Source organism: Sinocyclocheilus grahami, unplaced genomic scaffold (genome assembly GCF_001515645.1).
Source record: "Sinocyclocheilus grahami isolate Dianchi unplaced genomic scaffold, SAMN03320097.WGS_v1.1 scaffold200.1, whole genome shotgun sequence".
NCBI classification, from domain to species: Eukaryota; Metazoa; Chordata; class Actinopteri; order Cypriniformes; family Cyprinidae; genus Sinocyclocheilus; species Sinocyclocheilus grahami.
Genome location: NW_015505379.1, coordinates 413,822 through 438,207, shown reverse-complemented (window position 1 = coordinate 438,207; position 24,386 = coordinate 413,822). Strand labels below are relative to the sequence as shown.

The 24,386-nt window shown below is 37.7% G+C and overlaps 1 protein-coding gene across 1 annotated transcript in view; it reads left to right on the top strand.

Annotated features, from left to right (window-relative positions):
* LOC107595322 (dynein heavy chain 2, axonemal) overlaps positions 1-24,386 on the top strand; it is a 165,735-nt gene that overhangs the window by 28,221 nt on the left and 113,128 nt on the right. Inside the window, 9 exon segments of the mRNA XM_016285691.1 lie at positions 2,177-2,264; positions 2,773-2,872; positions 2,875-2,956; positions 12,126-12,255; positions 13,939-14,121; positions 15,745-15,959; positions 18,577-18,616; positions 19,035-19,141; positions 19,749-19,905. Coding sequence (XP_016141177.1) covers positions 2,177-2,264; positions 2,773-2,872; positions 2,875-2,956; positions 12,126-12,255; positions 13,939-14,121; positions 15,745-15,959; positions 18,577-18,616; positions 19,035-19,141; positions 19,749-19,905 — 1,102 coding nt within the window.

Here is a 24,386-nt window from a genome sequence, read left to right as displayed (position 1 = left end):
AGCGAGAGCAAGAGCACGCCCATCAACGTGCTTCATTCATTTTGAATTGTATGCCATCATATTAAGTCTTACAAAATATAATTTTGCATAAGTTCTATACATGAATTAATTTCACGACAGCATTATTATCTGTTCTATTTATTGGCAGCAAATGTTTTCTGCCTCAGTTGGCATTGCACTGTATTTCCCACATGTACACTACGCAAAAGCTGCACATGATTGTGACTCTTTAGCTCCGCCCACGGCATGCCTCCAAGAGCTCGACCGTTTTCGGAGAGAAGCGGTACAGCTGTATTCGTCTTTTGGAAATCTGATAAAACCAAAGACTCTTCAGAGATATGAAGGATGCAATACTACTCTATAGGTACTCAAAATTAACAAGATTGCCAGAAACTGTGTGTGTTATGTCCGCTTTAACGGCATAGTCTGATTCACTCTCTCTCATACTATGCTTAAATCAAAACCTCTAACCTTCCTGGATGTTGTAATAGTGTTTTATCATGGTTCATGGTATGCAGTAACTCGTTCAAAGGGATGTGACCCTGAAGCCAGAGAAGCGTGTAAGAGAATAAACATAAAGATAGCCTATCGTCTGTAATCTGTGTTACTGCCTATGTCTGACATTCACCTCTGTGTCCTCCTGTGTGTTTAGACAGTGCATTCATCACTTTGGGCCCAATGACGACCTTCTCTGAGACCTACACCACTGGATCATGTCTTTCTTATAATCACTTACTCTGTCTCTCTCTTTTTCCTAAAACAACCGTGTTCATCTCTTTTTGTCTATTATCCTTCCTTCCAATCCCTCTTTTAGTTGTACAAAGTTGCCCTCTTCCTTCCATTCTTTTGTATGACAGCCGTTTACTGGAGCATTATTACTCCCCGTATAAGCCCCTCTATAATTAGACACCAATTTGGACGGATTTACACTTTTTCACATGCCAAAACATTCATATTGGCTGTTTATCCCCGTGGTTAAAGGGCATAGCTGTCAAACTGACCACAATTCATGGCGATGTTAAGTGTTTTGCAGTTAACTGAGCAGCCTGGCGCAGCTCCGTTCCTTCCGAAATAACATGGGCTAACTGGTGATTAAGGATTTAAAAGAAGAAGTGGAGATGCTCGTGCCGGGCGGTCCTGTAAATGATTCAGGAGAACTGATTGCTGGTGCGCAGCTCACTGGCATTTCAATGTGTTTTTGAATCTTAGTCATTAAAGCTCGGGCCGCATTTCAATTTAAGCTCTCATCCTCCGCTCTGACGACTATGATCTCCGTGCAAGGCGAAAATTGTAATTTAGTCGTTGCGCCAGGCAGTGGTTATTTTTCTCTTTAATAATAAATATTACAATTTTTTTCTGGGACTTCTTTGCATAAATCAAAGTAGTATGAAAGATGAAAAGGAAATTTGTGTTTTACGCGTGGAGACCTTCTTAGAACTTATCTGGTGGCCTGTTATTACCCCACACATGCTGATATAGGGGCCGCACGTGAAAGAAATCACAAAACGCTGGCAAAGATCTTTCCAAATGAGCAATGTACCATAATATCTTGACATCAGCTTTGAAGAAATGGCCAGTTAAGTGGTCTGGTTTCATATGAGGACCAGTCTGACGCAGTTCCTAGTTCCAGGATAGAAATCCCTCAGAACAAGGCCATGGATTTAGTCTCTCCTTCTGACTAAATCACTCAATTTACATGTACTATCATGCCGATCCGGTAACAGAGTCATCCCGCTGAAGTCCTACATATCTCTCACGTACTCCCTCTCTTTTCCCCTCCCTGTGACCCTGGCTTCCTCTCTGCCCCACTAAAGGTGTTTGTCTGTGAGCGGCGGTAAGGATTACCTTTCCATCAGTAGAAGAATGAGGTGTGAAAAGCAATCTGAGGAACGCCAGGCCGGCTGATATGGAACTTTGGCGGATGCAATTATGCCTATGACAGATCATTTCTGACCTGATCCCTCGCTGCTCTGGATGGCAGCCAGCCACTGCTGTTGTTTTGTTTTGCTTGTGCGGTGTGTGAAATGTGGAAACCTTTAGCAAGGGAGTAGTGACACAGCAGGCATCTCCATTTTTCTCTGCTTTCCCTTACGTTCCTGCCCTGTAGAATCAAATATGAGCATGATGTATGAACTTTACCCTATTTTTCTTAAATTCTTTATATTTTTCTTTATAGATACTCTTCCCAAGGTTGGTCGCTTGACCTGATTAGCATATTTGCTCTGGTGAATTCCTTTGTGCAGAGATGCAAAGATCTAATAGAGGTGAGCAAACACTACAAAATTATGCAAACAAACTCACAAACTGTACATTTTCCAAATGTGTTTCACACCCACAGAGCTTTACACCCTACTTTCTCAAGCACACATCCAGAGCATGTCCTCTCATATTTCTCAATAATTCACGTCTCCGTCTGTCTTTATTGCTTTCATTTCTCGTATTTCCCAAGACTCCTGTCCTTGCTGAGATCTGTATTTTATATTACTTGTCATTTTTATATTTATTCATGCACATTTTTTTGCTGTGAACTCCTACTAGCTCCTCATACGATTGGCACTTTCCACGAATAGGGCAGAAAATAGGGATAGAAACTGAGATGCTTTGCCTTCAGAAATTGTTATACATCAACCGTAGTAGTTCAAAGTTGTTGTTTTTTGCAATAAATGCTTTCAGATTATTGGACCTTTTATAAAAAAAAATATATATACTTTTTTTTTTTTATAAAACATTTAATAAAAATTCTTTCATTTATTTAAAATCTCTCTCTTTCAGGTATGTGACTGTCAGCAGCAGTTTGCTCGCTGGGAAGAGGGTGAGCAAGTGCCGTCGCCATGCTTTGCAGGATGTCAGGGGACAGAGGTCACTCAGAGACTGCTGACCACAGCCTGCAGGTCCTGCGCTCCGTTAAAGACATCCTAGATGTCAGAAATCCCTCTGGGCATGAGGACTACAGCAGGTGCAGTGTGTTTGTTAATTGATCTGGGCACAGAGAGAGGGGAAAAAAAGAGAGGTTCTGGGTGTAGCTGGCTTTGATTTTTATAAGAGCTGCAATCTGTCGATATGTCCAACTTGATGTCTACACTGGAAGCGACCAGTGTTGTATTTGCTTGAAGCAGTGCATCACCTCTGAATGTTCACTAACCAGAGACCAGTCAGCTATGAGCTTTAGGTTAGACTTCATTGAGATTAAACAATTCCATTAATAATAACAGAACAAATTAGTATAAAAATAAATTCTGCATGAGCGGTTTTAGAATAGCAAATAACTTCATAATTTAATATGTAAATAAAATATACCAATTTAAGAAATAATAAATACATTATCATTCAAAAGTTTGAAAGCATTTAATTGATTAAAAATACAGTAAAAACTGTCCACTGAAGGCAAGTTGTGATGAAACCCAAGTGCAGTTTATTGGGATCCAAAAGTAAACAGTCTAGACTTGATCATACTTGGCTTGACAAAGAAACATGAAATGAACCTGAACATAAAACATGGCACTCACCAACAACAGTTACAGGAAACAAAGCTAGATAAAGGACAGTTGTAACATGAGAGCTATATACTGTATACAAAGACACTAATCACTAAAAAGAGACACCTGGAACAATCAAGACTAAGAACCAATGAGAACATAGGACACACGACTAAAACAACCAATCACAACATGACACATTAGGTGTGTTCGACTTCGTGTTGCACTGCGCAGATCGATCAGCGACAGTTGCCGCTTGCAGTTGGGGGTGGAATTGAAAGCGGGGATGTAAAGTCAGACACTTTCTGCTCTCACCGTGTTTGCATACTTTATCACAGATGAAGTGAATTAAATGTAATATTTGTCAAATACACAGACATTTCAGAGACGTTTTCATGAAGCAACAGAAACACACTTCATGTACTGCTTAACACTAGAAACGCCAGAGGTCGCTGTATACCTAAAAGTGCCAGCGGGTAAATTTTACCCACGCACATGGCAACTGTTTTTATATGGCTAAAGAACATATTATTTCACTGTATTATGCTACTGTCTTCACAAAGAAGTTTCTAGAGTCATGAAATTATTGTCTAGTCATCAACTATATTTTTATCCTGTTGTTTTATGTTCAAGATTTTTTAATGCAGGCTACACTAATCCATAACGGTCAGTAGCCTAAGCTAAAAAAAAAAAAAAGCCTGCACTGACAATGGAAATTAGAAAGTAGTAGCCTAAATATTTGGGTGGTTTAATATTATAATACAATGTCATTAATCAATATATTAAGATAACCCATGCGATGAATGACTAAAACAGCCTATAGACAATAATGAGCAATAATAATTCACCACACTGCGTAGGATGATGCGATGACAAATTCAAGCGCACCGCTTCACCTAAATATTTATTAATTTGTTTAGTTATATCGTTTATAATCTGGTTTTATTCATTAAATCATATAGATCAGGGTTTTTTTTCTTCAGGAAACGGCCAGACTAGAATAGCAACACAGTAGCGGACAATAAACATATGGCAAGACAAAAATTAAATTAAACCAAAGTTTGACCAGTTAGAGTAACATTAGGCTAAAACATGTAAATATGATATCTGGATCACTGTCAGATGAGCCGTCAGATGCTGAGCCGACCCAGGACGCATAACTTACCATCAGACTGTCCATCACTCATGGCATTTAGTGTTTCTAATACCTACCTTCCATAAATCGCCTTTTTTTTGTAATTTTGACTTTATTTATGAAACTGATAACCCTAAAATCAGTGAGTGAAAGGCGTTGCCTAGAAATGTACAATGTTAAAACATAAGCAGCAAGAAAATGACAGCGCGAAAATGCAAGCATTATATAGCGGGTAAATTTGACCCGCTGGCGCTTATAGGTATAAATGCCCCGTTTTTTTTATCTGGTTTTATCTAAATAATTTTTAACAACATTGGATTGTAAATTACATAAATTTAGTAAAAGTCAATGACTGGGAGACTTGAATGTTTTATTTTAAATCTGTTATGTACATTTGAAAACAGCCACGGGTAAAATTTACCCCCTGGCGGTTCTATACAGTAAAATCAGCAGTGTAATATTTGCGGTGTTAAAAGGTATTAATTCCTAAAGAGTTGAATTAACAATCTACAGTGCTAAACAGTACTCGTGATCAGTGTTGTTATATGGTGTAATTTCACTTTTACACTAAAAGTGTGGAATAAAAAACCCGCCGAATTGTCTGGACTCTGCCCTTCAATGACTGCTGCTTCGCAAAGCGACGACGCCATTTTTTCTTCAAGCGACCGAGACGGTAAGTTGGATTGCTTTTCTCTTTATAAAAGTACACGGGAAAAACATTTTTGTTGATAATTTTACTCAAAATATGATTGGTGGTGAACACATTTAGAAATTACTAACTGTGCGTGTTTTTGTCAGGTTTAGTGTTAATGGAACACTCCACTATTTTTGAAAATAGGCTCATTTTCCAACTCCCCTAGAGTTAAACAGTTGATTTTTACCGTTTTCGAATCAATTCAGCCGATCTCCGGGTCTGGCGGTAGCACTTTTAGCTGTAGCTTAGCATTAGCTTAGACTTCTGCAGTGTCAAGTCTCCTCTCATAAGATTGCAAACTGGGAGTCTGATGACACTGAGTGTGAGTGATGGAAAGGAGAAGAATGCTGAAGATGACGCCAGAATTGTGAGTCTGTGTTATTTATATGTTATTCTATGTGCAGTACAAATTTAAAATGCACAAATGAATATGAAAAATTTAAGTTTAACTGGGCAGGCACACAATATCAGCTTATGTTCACACCTGGAATTTACTAATTATTAATTTAAGATATCAAACTGCAAAAAGATAAATGGTTAGTTGACCCAAAAATGAAAAATTGTCATTATTTCTCACTCTGTCATTCCAAACCTGCAAGACTTGCATTCATTTTCAAAACACAAATGAAGATATTTTAAATGAGAAAATTTCCTTCCATCGACAATCTACACAACTACCACTCTGATACTTCAAGAAGTTCATAATGAGATGATAAAACTAATCCAAATGAATCGAGCGGTTTAGTCCAAATTTTCTGAATAGACTCGAACAGATTGAAATTTACATTTAAACATTGATCAGGGAACATAAACAGAAAAACAGAACATTTGGACTAAACCACAATACGTATGGATTAGTTGTCTTTATGGATTAGATCTCTTTATGAAGTTTATAATAGGGTGACCATACGTGCCATTTTCCCAGGACGCGTCCTGGCCAGGATTTCTATATTGCCTAAAATATCTAGGTTTTGGCTTTGTTTGCATGTTCAGACCGATCGGTGTATGACATCAAACATGATAGCACAGAAATAGTGCAAAAACAGCCAATATGGTGTCTAAAACTCTTGATATTAACTTATTGTTTATTGAACTGTTGAATAAAATAAATATCACATTTGTAACCATGCTGATTTTTTAAGAAAAAACGGCACTCTTTGTGTGATATTGATTAACTATATGAATTGATATAAATATATACATTTTCTGCCTCCTTATCTTGAATTATGTGATCATTCTTAATGCATAGTAATAGACTGAATCATGCAGTGAAAGAACCACTCTAAATACGCACGCGCACTTAATCCTGTGTTGGTCTAGCCAGACTTCATCACATCACGTAGTGTTGGTCTAGCCAGACTTCATCACGTCGCGTATGCGTGCCTCTGTAGGTGTGTTTTGTTTAGCTTTTGCAATATACTCTATAATGTCATGATGTCTCACAAGTTCAGTATTTGCGCTAAACCTGCGCAGATTTGGCCTGCATGAACTTCCCTAAGAAATTAATGAGTGAACATAATTTCTGAACATAATTTACGAAAAGTTACCCGCCAAATTGGCTAGTGATTTGACAGCGTTACCCGCCACAGCTGATTTTTACCCGCAGTTGGCAGGTGTTAATTTCAAACCCTGACTGTAACGTTAAATTCCATGTTCACAACTGCACCGGGATTCCCTCTACTTCACGGAAATCATACGGCCTTAATTTATAATTTACAACTTGTTATTAATGCGACACACCTTCATCTGCACGGAGGGATCGTGTCCGCGAACTGTGTTATTTATATGTTATTCTATGTGCAGTACAAATTTAAAATGCACAAATGAATATGAAAAATTTAAGTTTAACTGGGCAGGCACACAATATCAGGTTATGTTCACACCTGGAATTTACTAATTATTAATTTAAGATATCAAAGTGCAAAAAGATAAATGGTTAGTTGACCCAAAAATGAAAAATTGTCATTATTTCTCACTCTGACATTCCAAACATGTAAAACTTGCATTCATTTTCAAAACACAAATGAAGATATTTTAAATGAGAAAATTTCCTTCCATCGACAATCTACACAACTACCACTCTGATACTTCAAGAAGTTCATAATGAGATGATAAAACTAATCCAAATGAATCGAGCGGTTTAGTCCAAATTTTCTGAATAGACTCGAACAGATTGAAATTTACATTTAAACATTGATCAGGGAACATAAACAGAAAAACAGAACATTTGGACTAAACCACAATACGTATGGATTAGTTGTCTTTATGGATTAGATCTCTTTATGAAGTTTATAATAGGGTGACCATACGTGCCATTTTCCCAGGACGCGTCCTGGCCAGGATTTCTATATTGCCTAAAATATCTAGGTTTTGGCTTTGTTTGCATGTTCAGACCGATCGGTGTATGACATCAAACATGATAGCACAGAAATAGTGCAAAAACAGCCAATATGGTGTCTAAAACTCTTGATATTAACTTATTGTTTATTGAACTGTTGAATAAAATAAATATCACATTTGTAACCATGCTGATTTTTTAAGAAAAAACGGCACTCTTTGTGTGATATTGATTAACTATATGAATTGATATAAATATATACATTTTCTGCCTCCTTATCTTGAATTATGTGATCATTCTTAATGCATAGTAATAGACTGAATCATGCAGTGAAAGAACCACTCTAAATACGCACGCGCACTTAATCCTGTGTTGGTCTAGCCAGACTTCATCACATCACGTAGTGTTGGTCTAGCCAGACTTCATCACGTCGCGTATGCGTGCCTCTGTAGGTGTGTTTTGTTTAGCTTTTGCAATATACTCTATAATGTCATGATGTCTCACAAGTTCAGTATTTGCGCTAAACCTGCGCAGATTTGGCCTGCATGAACTTCCCTAAGAAATTAATGAGTGAACATAATTTCTGAACATAATTTACGAAAAGTTACCCGCCAAATTGGCTAGTGATTTGACAGCGTTACCCGCCACAGCTGATTTTTACCCGCAGTTGGCAGGTGTTAATTTCAAACCCTGACTGTAACGTTAAATTCCATGTTCACAACTGCACCGGGATTCCCTCTACTTCACGGAAATCATACGGCCTTAATTTATAATTTACAACTTGTTATTAATGCGACACACCTTCATCTGCACGGAGGGATCGTGTCCGCGAAGATGTTGGATGTATTGCCTGTTTTTGCAGCCACTTGCGTCCACATTTTTTGCAAATTGCATCCATCCCCGCGTTCGTTTTTTTTTTTATATCCGAAGTAACATTATTCATATATTGCAGATATTAACTTTTTTTCGGCGGGGATGGAGATTAGATATTAAATCAAATCAAATCACTTTTATTGTCACATCACCACAACACATGTGCCTTGGTGAGTGAAATACTTGAGAGCGTGCTCCAGACAGTGCAGAAACAATTACATATAGACATACTTACAGACATACAGATGACAGTGTGCCATACATATATTCAGTACACACAGCGAACACTGGACTGTGCTCTCTTTCTCGCATTCTTACACATTCTAATGGACAAATACACACATAATTATATCAAAATATCCCTTAAATACAATCAGTTATGTCTTAAGTGAACACAAAGAGCTGAGAAAGAAAACAAGGGTGTATTGGATCCGAAAACAAGGGTGTATTGGATCCGTGCATTGACAGCAGCCGCTGCCGCCAGTTATTAATGTTAATCAAAGAACAAAAGAAAAGAAAATCCCTCACTGATCTTGACTGAATCACTTTTGTAGCCTCAGTTTATATTTTATTTGCCTGTTGTTCGGCGCTGACTACTGTAATGGCAATGTGTATATGTGTGTGATTATTTTGGAGATGTGTTCCAATATAATTTATCCTTATTTAGGGAATTGGCCTATTCTATACCTGTGGGATGCTTGGCGCTCTTTTTTGTTGTTGTCCTTTTTCTCTATCAAATCTTTTAGTAATCGTCATAAATTATGTATCGTTTGAAAGCTTAGAAGCCCAAGATTCATCCTGTGAAAACCATTTTGAAATCGGACATTGCGTTTCCATGGAAATGGTACTTTAAAATCTTTTGGCGGTCTCCTCCCCCTTAGTGGGCAGTGTCAAGTGTCATATTACAAAATGAATTCCGGTCTTTTAGAATCAAACCTTTTTATAATCTTGACAAAAAACATATCATTGGAAAGGTCTGAGTCTCAGGATTCCATATATGGTGGTTATTTTGAGATAAATAATATTGACAGAGAAATGTAGACATTTGTGACAGAAAAATGCATTAAAAAAATTCAATGGAGTTTGGATGGCTGCACCTGGTGGCTATTTGTGGTATAACGCCCTAAATAAAATCTCACATGAACCTCCATTTTTTTTATATCAACTTCAAATTTGGAACATAACTTATTTAGACATGAGGCTTTAATTTTATACCAATTTTAGACCTGTTATGTAAAATATTTATTAAATATTAAATTAAATTAAATGAATATAGTGCATTTTAATCTGCTGATTTTCTTTAAAAAGAGAACAACCTTAGGTCTGTATTCCGAAGTGTTCATAAATTACAACAATTTAAGTTCGGATAGTGCACTTTCATGCCCATTTTAAAAAATGGGGGGTGACAGTTAAGGGGTTTAAAAGTTAAACAGAAGAAAAAGACATAGTAGCACTGTATGCGTTTCTGAATATTTATTTAAACAGACTGTATAATGATGATGTTATAATTAAAATACCTTCACAGCCTATTTATACACTGCACATAGTGCCCTATTTTTTTTACAGATTTTTTAAACGGTGTATACAGTATAATTATGTTTAATTGAGCTGAGATATAGCACTATAAATTCTTAATTACTTTGCGCAAACGGATGAAGACATTATAGGCCTATATCTCAGCTCGCCCCTTAACATGCATGCGTTCAGAGTTTCGGCAGCCCAATACTGAATATTATATTGTAGCCGTTGTATTTTGATTCATAAAATAAAAATGATAAAAATTTAAATACAAAAATTAAATTTAAATGACCTGCCTCTAAATAAATAAAGCAGTTATTTTTATATCGTTAAAAACGGGCCAAAAGAGACCTCCGAACTAGGCTACCAGGAAGGTTAGTTGTTTTTGCTCAGAGTTCGTTTTTAATCCTGCATGATTTTAGTAATGTATAATAAATATCAAATAGCCTACGTTATAGCTTGACTATAAGTTTAAAAATAACGCTACAATTGTTATAATCAAGGAAATTAAACTTACCATCATAAAAATGTGTCTACACACGTCGGAAATAGGCATATTTTATTCAAGCCATTACTATATGATATCAACATGCATTTATCATTCTTACAATCACCGCCAGAATGTCCAACTTCACCATGATGAACTTAAAATTGGGTTCTATAATTTTTCCTCAACAGTTCTCCTCACAAAACGAAATTCATTTCAAACACAAATTTGATAAGAACAGAGTGGAAATTAGCAACACCAACATAACAGCAAAGCTAATGTTTTCTGTTAGTTTAAGCACAAACTAAGAAAAGTAAAACTAAACTTTAATGTCTCGGCGGGGGCGGGGCGTAGTGAAGGTGGGGCTTGGGTAGATGATATTATCGGATATCGTGATATTTATGAAGGCGATTATCGTTAAGATATTTTTGACATATCTCCCAGCCCTAGTCCAGTATTGAACTGTGTTGGAGTTAATGTGCAGTGTGTGGCATACCGTATAGTGGGAGTATGCTGTAGGGTGTATTAGTTCTGACTGTTCATTAGTCTGATAGCCTGAGGGAAAAAGCTATCCCTCAGTCGGCTAGTGTGGGATCGGATGCTGCGGAGACGTCTTCCGTATATATATATATATATATATAATTAATCTTCATGTAGGTAGGAATAATAAAACAGCTTGAGTTGCTGTGCAGTATGCAGGGCAGCAAAGTTAGATCTAGAGTTTTTTTTTTTTTTGCCACATCTGGCTTTTGCATTGTAAATGGCTCCATTGTCTATAATGGGAGCGATCTAGTTTTGTTGTGTAGTGACATGCACAAAATTTTGTGTCGGTATTTCTGCCAGCCTGTCTATGAGGCAGTCACTCCTTCTGGTTCTCATGTATATTTATAAATGTTTGTCATTCTCTGCTACTTATTGGTCTGCTGGCCTTTTGGGAATTTCCATACATCTCGTATTAGCATATCTTCATAAATATGCATATAATGACCCGCATATTCGTATCATATCGATATTTTTCATGAATATTCTGCCTAAATGTATGTGCAGCGGGGAGAAGATCACTTTGCCTTCTGTGTCTGAACTCAACGTGCCCCTATTGTCATTCACAACTGTTTGTGAGAGCAGGCAGTTTGGCTGCTTATCTGAATACCATCATGATCGTCTGTGTGACGGAACCTGGGCTACCCATCAGCTTTTAGAGGCCATTATCCCCTCGTAACCCCGCCCCAGGCACTGACGGACCTTGGGAAAGCGAGCCGTGCGTGAGCGAGTGTGTGCATCTGATGGCCATGATGGATTGGGGCCGAGGCGGGTCATAGGGCTAGGATGTTGTTGCCAAGACAAACAGCTGTGCTTGTGTCTGGGGCAGGTGTTTCATAGTGTCTCAGCATATTGAGAGCACCCAAATCAATACCAGCCTCCATTTATGGCCGAGATTGTGTGTGTGTTGGACTCTACCTTTGAATAGAGGGCACTGATTTGTGTTTGGAACATGCTGTACAGCTCTGCCCATTTCTTTGTTGTATTGTGCCTCTTGTTTATCCGTGTGTGTGTGAGTGTGTGTGTGTGTGTGTGTGTGTGTGTGTGTGTGGGGGTTTTTTTAGGTTCCGTGCTAAAGTGAAAGATCTGGAGGTGATGATGCAGAATTTGATCACTTCAACCTTTGAGACTGTGAACTGTGTGGAGGAAGGAGTACAGCTGCTTGATGTGTTTCAGCACCTGTCTGGACGAGAGGTCTTTCTCACACACACTTAGCTTTCAATTCAAAACCTTGTACATCATCAGACTGCTACTCCTCTTAGCAAATATAGTGAATACAAATGGCTCCAGCAGAACAGACCACCCACAGACTTCTGATGTCACTTCCTTTTCACTCTGTTACTCAGGAGGTCAGTAGCAGGACTTCACGCACACATATAAGCCCACTGCTCTCTCACCTGTGTCACCCGTCTCTTTACTTATTATCATTAAGATGTGTTTACCTCATTAATTACATTCATCTCTCCTGCCTTTTGCCTTCCCCTTCAGTAAGTTTTTTTTCTCCTTCTTCCTTTCATTCTGTCATTCAGCTTTTCATTTTAAAATTTTGGAGTGCTGCTTTGGCTAGGCTATTTTACATGCATTATAGCTAAAGCTATAGTGGGGTTAGGGTTAGTTCACCCAAAAAAGAAAATTAGCTTGTGTTTTACTTACCCTCGAAGCATCCTAGGTGTATATGACTTTCTTCTTTCAGACGAATCCAGTCGGAGTTATATAAAAAATTGTCTTTGATCTTTCAAGCTGTTTAATGACACTCAGCGGGTGTTGCAGCTGAACACTCCACAAGTCATCAAATCAAGCTCGCGCATTCATAATAAAACGTGCCGCAGACAGCTCCGGGGGATGAATAAAGGCCCCTGTAGCGAATCCATGAGTTTTTGTAAGAAAAATATCCATACTTCGAATGTAATAAACACTTTTCTCTCACTTCCGCTGACTGTCATACACTGAAGCAGTTCCGGCGGAAGGCATATGACGTATGCGCAGCGCGTGTGCCTCTGAGATATGCTAGTCTCGCGAGTTTGTTTAATAGGAGCAAAGGAAGCAAAGGTTCCTTACTTTAGCAAAGGAAAACCAGTCTCCTCTTGGTTTATATCGAAATCCTCAGACATTTTTCTTTGCAAATCTTCGGTTTGTACTTCTAATTCGTGACCGGCGTTTTGTTTTGTTCTCTCTCCGCATTCGTCACTAATCACGCAACGGCGCGTGTCCTACGTAATCCGCCGGAACTGCTTCAGTGTATGACAGTCAGCGGAAGTGAGAGAAAAGTGTTTATTACGTTTGAAATATGGATATTTTTACAGGGGGCCTTTTATTCATCCCCCGGAGCTGTCTGCGGCACGTTTCATTATGAATGCACGAGCTTTATTTGATGACTTGTGGAGTGTTCAACTGCAACACCCGCTGAGTGCCATTAAACAGCTTGAAAGATCAAAGACAATTTTTTTTATAGAACTCCGACTGGATTCGTCTGAAAGAAGAAAGTCATATACACCTAGGATGCGTCGAGGGTAAGTAAAACACAAGCTAATTTTCATTTTTGGGTGAATTAACCCTTTAATACGAATAATAAATAGTCAAAAATAAAAAGATGCCAATGCCATTGAAGGTGAAACAAACTCAAATTTAAAATAAAATATAATACTGTTATACAATATAAAAAATATAATATAAAGATATGAAATAAAAATAACTTTTCATAAATAACAGTCTAAAGACAACTAGTTAACATAATTATCATAACAGTAATTTGTTAGTTTGTGGTTTCTGAGAGGGTGCATTCACATAAAGAAGTAAATTATAAGAGGCGGTGTATTACAGTAATTGTACCACAATTTACCACATTTCCTGAGTGTTTCTCTTTTATATCTTTCTCAGGCTATCAAGCAGACCATTGACAGAAATACGGTGGATTTATACGCTTTGCTCAGTGTTGAGCTGAGTGATATCAATTTGGTGATGTGCAGGCTGTCATCTCTCACTCCTGCTCAGATGCCTCAACACGCAGGACAGGCGCATTGGACCCGAGCAGTCTGATCACGGATAGAAAGACCCATGGAGGTAAGATTAACATTAAAGAGAGGTTAACATAAAAAAAACACTATAAGGTCAGGGTTGTGAATCAAAAACTCATTTTGATTCACAATTGGTTGCGCCTTTAAAAAAATAATAATTCCAGTACACAATGATTTTAATGAAATACCGACAATGCAAAAAATACTTTGTTTTCTGTACTGGTGAAGAAATTTAATATTAATTTTAAAGTTTTAATTTTATTTGCTTTTGTCATAGCTTTAATTTTTATTTTAGATTTAGTCATTTTGATGCTTCAACTTAAACTTCTTTATTTCACTTAGATGCCAAGACAGATTAGTCCCATTCACTAACAATGAATGAGCTGGTCTTATGAGCTGGTTCTTTTTAATGAACCGTTCTCAAACTCGTCAGTCTTAAATGACTCAATGACTGACTTTTCTTTGTAATTGACTTGAAATACACCAAACACTTAAGGTTTTGTGAGATCGGTGTAATATGCTAGATGTTATAATGTACAGTAGTTAGGCTTAGTCATTTTGTGCTTCCTCAAAGATGTCAAATGAATCGTTAATAGAATTGCTGAGGAACCAGAATTGTTACATGTAATCAGAATCAACCAAAATAGTTTCCCTTCCATAATAAAGATGTCAAACATTCTGACATCAACCTGACTTGGGTCCACACCAAAAGCTGTTATGTGAAAAATGCCCACAGTCAAATCAAGCATCACTGGTTCCTGAAAGATGTACCAATTAGATGCGTGACCACAAGGTGACTTATCAGTCCAATCCCAGCATGCACTGGGCCACACCCTTTTTTCCTCACCCTTTGTAGGTGAACTCTATTGGGGTTTGTGGACAAAAGAATCAGATTCCAACCCAAAACCTCTATCAGGGTAAATTTGGAAGGTGTCACAGGATAGCTTAACTCCATTGCTGAGCTCTTCTCTGTGTTGAGTTCAGAGCCTTGTGTCAGGGGCCAGTGAGGGGCCCCAGCAGAGGCCCTGGAGCTCAACCAGGATCTAGCCACACAGGCCCTAATGCTATTAAAGCCAGCTGTGCTGCCACATACTTACTGTCTTGTTTTTTTGTCACTTTCCATTTCACTCACCCATCATCTCTCTCTTGTTTTCTCTTTCTTTCTCTTCTCATCTTTCTCTCTTTCTTCAGTTTGTTTACAAAGCGCATTGCCTTCTCCATTGTGTTTAAATTCATTTTCCGCTTTCTTTAAGAAGGCAATTAAGAGCAGACATAAGCTTTAATTGGACACAGATATGATTATGTTGCATTTCCCCACAATTGATCCCAAAAAGGCCCACAGAGAAACAAAAGGGAGACAGAAACCAGAGCTTAATGATGGTCTGATTAGACGTTGTAGAATGTTTACTTTGTTACTGCATAGCCTGAGACATTCCTAACATGAGCAAAGTTTAGCCTTCATTTGTTTTAATGTTTACCCTTGGATTGTTTAGCTTAGTTGTGCTCTGACAGTTGTTTTGATTGTTTGTGACCTTGCATGTGTGAGTCGGTAAGATTTAAAGATGTTGTTTGTTTGTAAGTGATGAGATGTGTGTTCAAAGAAGGCTCTGCATTCTTTCTGAGCTCTTCCCATCTGTTTGTATGTGTTTTTTGCACATGTGTTGTCTAGGTTCTCTAGTGCACTCATTTCCTGCCACATGTCAGCAGCGGAGAAGAAGTGCATGTGAATTATGCTAAGTTTTGTCAGACTCTGGATGAGTAGGTGAGGAGGTTCTTCACAGACTGGAGTCAGAGTCTGAACAGAGAGTGTCTCAGCAGTCTCAACCAGCTGCTCATGATCCATTATAAAGGGAAGACAGGTCTGCTGGACATCAACTATAATAAGTATGTGATTACACAAACACATATGCATACAGACCCTCCAGTACCTCTGTGCTCACTATGATTGTCAATATAATTAGACATGCCTGTCACTGACCAGGGATATTTTGTCCATGGTTTATGGCACATGATTCAGTGCACTGCACACTATAAAAATATTTGTTTTCATAATTTTGCATCAGAAAAATATGGAGCCGGATCAGCCTCAAAAATAATACATTTACAAAACAAAATTCATAAATACACAGCACAATTTACATTTACAAAATCTGATTCGTAAATTCAAAACACAAGTAAAAGCATAAATATTTCCCCAAATGCTCACACAAATGCATCTTTCCTAATAAATGCAAAATGTTTACACAAATATGTATACATACAAGTTCTTAAATTAATTTCCATCACACATTTATGAATGATGTTACATGTATTTATGGATCGTTGAATCTGCAAATCGCCACACGTGCATGGACTGCTTTGAATTTGCGGTATTTTTGAGACCTTCCTGACAGGTTAAGATTCATAAATATAAGGAGAAGTGCTCACTAACACAGATTTAGACAGATTTGTGAACATTATTTGAGAGAAATAGGCCTTTTGTGTACATAGAAAAAGTCTTAGATCTTTGAGTTCAGCTCATGAAAAATGGGGGCAAAAACAAAAGTGTTGCGTTTATAATTTTGTTCAGTGTATTATAACTGGTAGGAACACTTTAGTAATCACAGGATGAATGGGCGATAAACAATCAATAAAACAACGATTTCAATGATGAACTATCGGGAAATTTTAAATCTGGTTTGTAGATAGTGGGTTCTAAAGTTACCATCGCGACCAGCTATAATCAGATAAAAAAAATGACTTTACTCACTCGTTGAGTCTGGTTTTCATCCTCCATGCTGAAATCTCTCTGCTGTGTGTGTTAGAAATATGGTGTAAGGTTCAAAAATTTATTAGCGAAAATATTCAGAGTTTAAGACCTTCTTCACTCCTATGGGAAAATGTACTCTTTGGTTTTACTGACTATCCTGACCAAGAGGAACAGTACTTTTACTTAATTAATTTACTTATTCTATTGACCAAATTTCACATTCATAAGTGTAAATTTACCAATAAAAAACCCAATTTTATGGTTTTGTTGACTGAAATATGTATATATATTGACAGTATCAGAGACTCCCTTTTCTTATTTTAATGTTGTTTTATTGTGTGTTATTGTTCCTTGAATAAAAATTAAAAAAATCTCCCTTAGGTGGTGGTAGCTGCTTTTAATGATTGATCAAAAGTTACTGCGAACCTGATACTACTACTAATAACAACAACAGAACACATTACATAAATGTTGTTATTAAATGAAATATCTGGACATTAATTTGTCCTATCTTTTTCTTTTCTTATTTTAATGTTGTTTTATTGTGTGTTATTGTTCCTTGAATAAAAAATAAAAAAAATCTCCCTTAGGTGGTGGTAGCTGCTTTTAATGATTGATCAAAAGTTACTGCGAACCTGATACTACTACTACTACTAATAACAACAACAACAACAACAACAACAGAACACATTACATAAATGTTGTTATTAAATGAAATATCTGGACATTTAATGTTACAGATTGATCTGAATAAACAGGGTATGTGCAACTTTGGTGTATAAGACAGCAGGCTAACCGGGTAGCTGTATTTTGTGCGAACGATATATAAATCATAATGTGATTTTGTAGAAATTGTAATCAGGTGCTAAAAAAAAAGAGTACCCATTAAAAGGTATTTACATCAAGGACCCGATCATGGAACAATGCACAGTACAAGCGCAGCGTTGAGCTTCTTGAGTCTGTTCAGTAAGGAGCGTTTTGATTGGTGGATTAAAAGATCACCGCGATTGGCTGAACGGAGCATCCTCCAAAAAAAGATATTTATGAATCTTAATCATTCAGGATGGTCTCAAAAATACCACACACAAATTCAAAGCAGTCCATGCACGTGTGACGATTTGCAAATGCAGATTGAATGATCCATTAATACATGCAACATCATTCATAAATGTGTGATGGCAATTAATTCAAGAACTTGATATATACATATTTGTGTAAACATTTTTTATTTATTTAGGTAAGATGCATTTGTGTGAGCATTTGGGGAAATATTTATGTTTTTACTTGTGTATTTATGAATTGTGAATTTACTAATTGGATTTTGTAAATTTGAATTTTGTTTTGTAAATGTATTATTTTTGAGGCTGATCTGGCTCCATAGAAAACATTGTCTTTTTTTTATTTAATGGAGAGGACAGTATAGGAACATCATAAAACATCCACTTATCACTTTTTCTGCGGAGGGAAATACATAATATTAAATAATAATATTGACCGCAATGGATTAAATCCTACGTTACATTCTGTTACACTTGAAGTTGAATATGTTGTGAATACTGTTAATTATTGTCCTTTAGCGACCCATTCAAACCCTTTCAAATAATTACGTTATTTGTGGTTGTGCTGATCTGAAATCTTTCGTGCTCTGTAGTCATACATGACCATTACTGGAGATGTTTTATACATGCTGAATTTTCTAGTGTGAGCACAAATACATAGACTTTGAATGTATAACTGTGTTTATGTGTTCAGGAACCTGTTGAAGATGTTTAATGAGATTCATTACAGGGACGACTGCTCTTGGAGATCCCTCACTACATCACAGAGGTGTATCAGTGCAGAGAGGAACTCCACAACCTGAGAGAGAATGTCCTCCTAGTTGTTAGAGACTACAACAGGTCGGTATGGCTGACAGAGACTGAATTCAGTACAAACTGAGTATTTACATTCCATCTGCCTCTATACACATCTCCATTCAAGACTTTAGCACATCCAGTCTGAAGAAAAGCACTTGAATTAAATGCACACACACACACACACACACACACACTTCCACTGAACAAAACAATTCACACTTATGTCCCTCATTCTGTAGTGAATAATAACCTCCTCCTCTCTCACATATGCGCATACACACACACACACACGCTCTTCAGACTGGAGGACTCATTGTAACTCTCAGAGGGACAGAGTGAGATTCATTACAGGGACGACTGCTCTTGGAGATCCCTCACTACATCACAGAGGTGTATCAGTGCAGAGAGGAACTCCACAACCTGAGAGAGAATGTCCTCCTAGTTGTTAGAGACTACAACAGGTCGGTATGGCTGACAGAGACTGAATTCAGTACAAACTGAGTATTTACATTCCATCTGCCTCTATACACATCTCCATTCAAGACTTTAGCACATCCAGTCTGAAGAAAAGCACTTGAATTAAATGCACACACACACACACACTTCCACTGAACAAAACAATTCACACTTATGTCCCTCATTCTGTAGTGAATAATAACCTCCTCCTCTCTCACATATGCGCATACACACACACACACACACACACACACACACACACACGCTCTTCAGACTGGAGGACTCATTGTAACTCTCAGAGGGACAGAGTGAGTCATCTCTGTCAGTATTGTTACCACATTTGATGCATTCTACACATGCCAGCTGGAAACAAACACTTAAACCCAACACAAGCTAAACAGGTCACTTGCCCCAAATGGCAAAGCACATCCACTAAGACTTGTTAATCCATTTTTACCACCCTCTAGTTCAGTTATGCTTTTAAAATGGCCTTGCTTGTTTTTAAAAAATGCTGTGAAAGAAACTTGTCAGTGCCTGTAATACCTAAAATGAAAATGAAAAAAAAAACAACAGTGAACTTCCTCTTATATGTTTGTGTTCACTCTCTATTAGAATCATTAATGCTCTAACTGCAGATGAGCTGGGTCTCTTTTCTGAGAGAATTCGGTTCTTGGATAGGAAAATCCAGCCAGGCCTGTCAAAACAGCACTGGTCGACAAAAGGAACAGCCAGCGTCTTTATCAATGACTGCAGATTGCACGCCAACAAGGTCAGTAGTTTCTGACGCACAAATACACACAACAGAAAATTGTGGCCAAACAGATGGTAAAGTGAAAAGCTTGTGTTCATCAGGCAGATGGGAATTTTCTGGATTTGCCCTGATTAGAGCAGTATGAATTTCAATGCTGGTCCAGTGCATTGCCACCAGAAAAACATAGGTGGTGAAGCTGGTCAGCCAGCATAGGCTTTCTGGTAAAGCTGAAGTGCAGCTAGCTAGGCATGAAGCCCAGTGTGGACAGCGGCCTGGTTTCTTCAGCAGAGAAACCTCCTAAAAATTGCAGAGAGTTATAGGCATCCCAGAAATGCTAAATTTGCTTGACGAATTAATAATTAGCATTTCTGGTCATTCTGGTCATTCTAGTTTAGGGCTGTAAGCAAAACTATTTTGATAATCTATTAATCCAATGGAGTTTTTTCTCTTTGATTGCATAGTCTTACCCAATGCGCTCTTTCAAGTGATCAATTTGACTATATTGTTTGCTATGCATTGTTGCAAAAATGTTTTAAAATAATACAAATTTATATTTTAAAAATAATAAGTTGCAATATAAAGTTTATTTACATAGAATAGAATATTGTTCTGAACAATGTGCTCCCTTTCTCTGTTGCGCTTCATTTGATTGATATGCATGCATACATTTTATGGAGTTAAATGATGACAGCAACATTTAATTGCTCACTTGCTGTTAAAAAAATACTCTTGCTATATGGAAATAATTCTTGCAGTGTATGTAAAATGTGTTTCCCCTCCATAGAAATGCATTTTTCACTACATTAAGTGAAACAATTAAGACCCAACCAATTTTTTTTTGTTTGTATTTATTATTTCCTTTATCAATGATCAATTTAATTGAATAGCTATTGCAGCCCTATTCTAGTATGCAAAGTTTCACCCAAAGTCTCACAGGTTTTAATCCAGTTTTTAGTCGCACACAGATTTTTGTGAGTACCACAGGGCTCTGGTGAGTGGGGGTTTAGATGTGGTCTGAGATTTGAGCTCTGTAGCAGCCAGCAAATGCTGCACTAGAATTAGTGGTCAGATAACTGGCAGGTGCTGTTTTTATTAAAAAAGACCTGGAAGGCCAATATATAGTAAGCTTGCTGTTTAATAGCTTATAAAGGAGACATCTACAGTGAATGAAAGATGTTCATAACTTTCACACTGAGAGCAGACGAGAACATGTTTGGAATTCAGTTGTAGTTAGTTTAAGGGGTTTAGGACTTTTTTCACATGTTGGGAGTTAGACCAACAGTTTAGGGTTTGGACTGTGAGAAGAAGGGCTGGTTTTAACAAGTAAATGAAACAGTTGACTGGTACTCTATTAGGAAGACATCCAAAAGAAAATATAAAGAAAGAAATCCGCTATATAAATCCCATTTTTATAGGGATAACATTAATATATACTACCGTTCAAAGGTTTGGGTTCTGTAAGATTCTCTTTTTATTGTTTTTGAAAAAAGACCCTTAGTTCACATATCGTGTATTTTGCGCGCTCAAGTTCGTTATTTCAAATGTAGGCACGCTCATAATGGAATCGGGTCCGACGCGCTCATTTTATCCAGGCGCGTCCGCACCGCATCGAGATAAAAACATTTCAACTTTTCAGAATGCCGCAAGTGCACCGTGACAATCATGTGACAAGAACCAACCAATCAGCTTCATCCTTTCCCGTAACAACACTGAAAGGTCAGCAAAGATGAAGGAACAGCTGATCATAGCTGTACAGGGATAGCCATTTTTAAATAAATTTAGTAGCAGAGCTACTGCAAGCGATTTTTAGTGCTGCAAATCCATTTATCCTTTGCTGAAAATTCCACGTCTTCACGGAAGAGAGCAGGTCATGGTTACTTAGCAATGCCAGATGCCTCCAGAGCGCAAGCGCCCAAACGCTTTGGAAAAAAGCAGAAAGCAGCGCGCATAGCGCTTTCCACACGTTTTTAGGCGTGACATGTGAACAGCCCCTTATACGGTCACCAAGGCTGCATTTAATTTAATAAAAAAATACAGTAAAAACTAATATTGTAGAATATTATTAGAATATAAAACAACTGCTTTCTGTATTTTAGTATATATTGAAATGTAAGGTATTCCTGTGATGGTAATGCTGTATTTTCGGCATCATTACTCCAGTCTTCAGTGTCACTTGATCCTTCAGTAATCATTCTAATATGCTGATTTGGTGCTTAAGAAATATTTCTTATTATTATCAATGGTAACAGTTGTGGAAACCATGATTTTTTCAGGATTTTTTGATGAATAGAACATTTTAAAGCATTTATTTGAAATAGTCATTTTTGGCAACAATGTAAGTCTTTACTGTCACTTTTGATCAGTTAAATGCATCTTTGCTGAATAAAGTATTAATTTCTTACCTTTTCTTTATTTTTGACTGGTAGTGTATTTTTCAATCAAATCTAGCGCAGAATACACCACAGCAGGTAAGAAATATTTTTGGCTAGTAAATTGTCTCAAGTCACCCACTATTGGCAGGTGTAGCAAAAAAAAAAAGAGTTAATTTTGTTCCCTAGCTACAGTTTTTCAGGAACAGAAGGCTTTGCTCTTGTTTTGTACCGATACAGCTGTGTCCTTTTGCTGGCCGATATTGCTTTTGTAATGCAAGAATAAGGCAGCAGGCTTTACTGAAAATGGAAGTGCGACTCAGTGGAGAGCAATTGTGAAATCTATTCACTTCCTCTGCTGTCTGTCCATCACTCCTTCATTGTAGAAGGCAATATGATATTAAAGCACTGGCAGTGCCCTTTAGCCATGTGGTAAAGACACACACACACACACACATATATATATATATACACACAAAGGCATGCAAGCAGCAGCATGAATGCCCCATCTACTTTAATAAAGGTAGCACAGGTATCTCTCAGTATAAACAGCCCCAGCGTTCACAATAAAAGGCAGCCAGCCTTGTTCGTTCCGCCACTGTGCCCAGTTCTCAGTTGCTGGAGAGAGCTGGGGGCGAGAGATCAGGTTCACGTCAGAGTCAATGTCAGACATCCTTCGAGTCCAAAACAGAGCTGGCAACAGCTTCAGTGGTAATGGAGAAGTGTGGAGAACTCGAAACATCTGAGCTTACACACACCCACACACACTTATACAGTATACATTCTACACACCCGTGCACATAGAGTAATCTTCCCCTTTGAGGCTTATTTCATGTGACACATTTCGTGCATGAAAAAGTCATGAGACGAGCTGGAAGGAAGAGTAAGATTATGCGGCATGTAAGATGCTTCTGAGAACCTCTATGCAGACTCACAAAAATGTCTCAGCAACCCGGCCCTCCACAGATTGAATAGGGAGCTGTTGGATGAGAAAGCTTGATGCTTTGTGGATAAGAACTGCCTCCTTTAATTTTAAGCACAGGGATAGGTGGAAATCAGATGCTCTATTTCTGCGGAAGAGTGAGAGAGGGAGACATGAGCTGGAAAATCCTGCTGGAAAACCCTTGCTGCTCTGTTTGAATGTTTTCCATCCTTACTTACACCACATTCCTCTCACATCCATTCTGTTTTATTTTTTCTTTTCTTTTCTTTTCTTTTTCTTTTTCAACCACAATCTGTCTTTGTCTTTTTTTTTTATTATTCTTTTTTTTTTTTTTACAGTGCAATTAGTTTTCCTCAGCCTAATGGAGGAGCACCTGAGCTTTTAATGGTTGCTTTGTGCTGTAACTCCTCTCAGGGCAGTTATTCAAACTACCTATGTGTTGCTCCTCACTACAGGGGAAAAAAACATGTACTCCCATATGTAATCGCTGAGGTTTTGTTTCACAATAGCTTGAAGGCTTTGGAATGGTGAAAGACCAGTAAAGTAGTAGCTCATTTTAAACAATGTCAGGAAAAGGTTATGCAGATAGCAAGAACAAAGAAGTGCATAGCCTGATAATTTTGTCTACAATATGCATTAGGATGGTTGTTAGTGCCCCTATTATGCCATTTTTAAGGTTCCCAAAATTGTTTTGGGAGTCTCCTACAATTGGTTTACATGCATGCAAGGTCAAAAAACGCTTTTATTTTCTCAAAATATGCATTTAATATCACCTCATTTTCCAACGATTCCCAAACGATTCATTCAAAGCAGCTCTAAGATTCAGTCTCTCTAAATGCCTTCTTTCTGTGAGCCTAATCCGCTGTGATTGGTCAGATGGCCCAGTCTGCTGCATACAGAGTGTGTCGGAAACGATACACCTATTGCCATAGTTCTATATTTTGAACTCCCGATAGAAAATATAAACATCTATTATTTATCATGCTCACAGGTTGTGATTCAGTGGAGCCAATTGGTCCAAATAAACTGGGTATTGAGCCATCTTTCAAGAGCAAGCATTTTGTGAATCCCGTGTTGAACTCCCTGAGATTAGAGAAGCAGTCATCAGTAAAATGACACAAAAAAAGATTGGGGTGATACTGCTGTGGTACAGTGGGGGGGGGGGGGGGGGGGAGTGTACAAGCGAT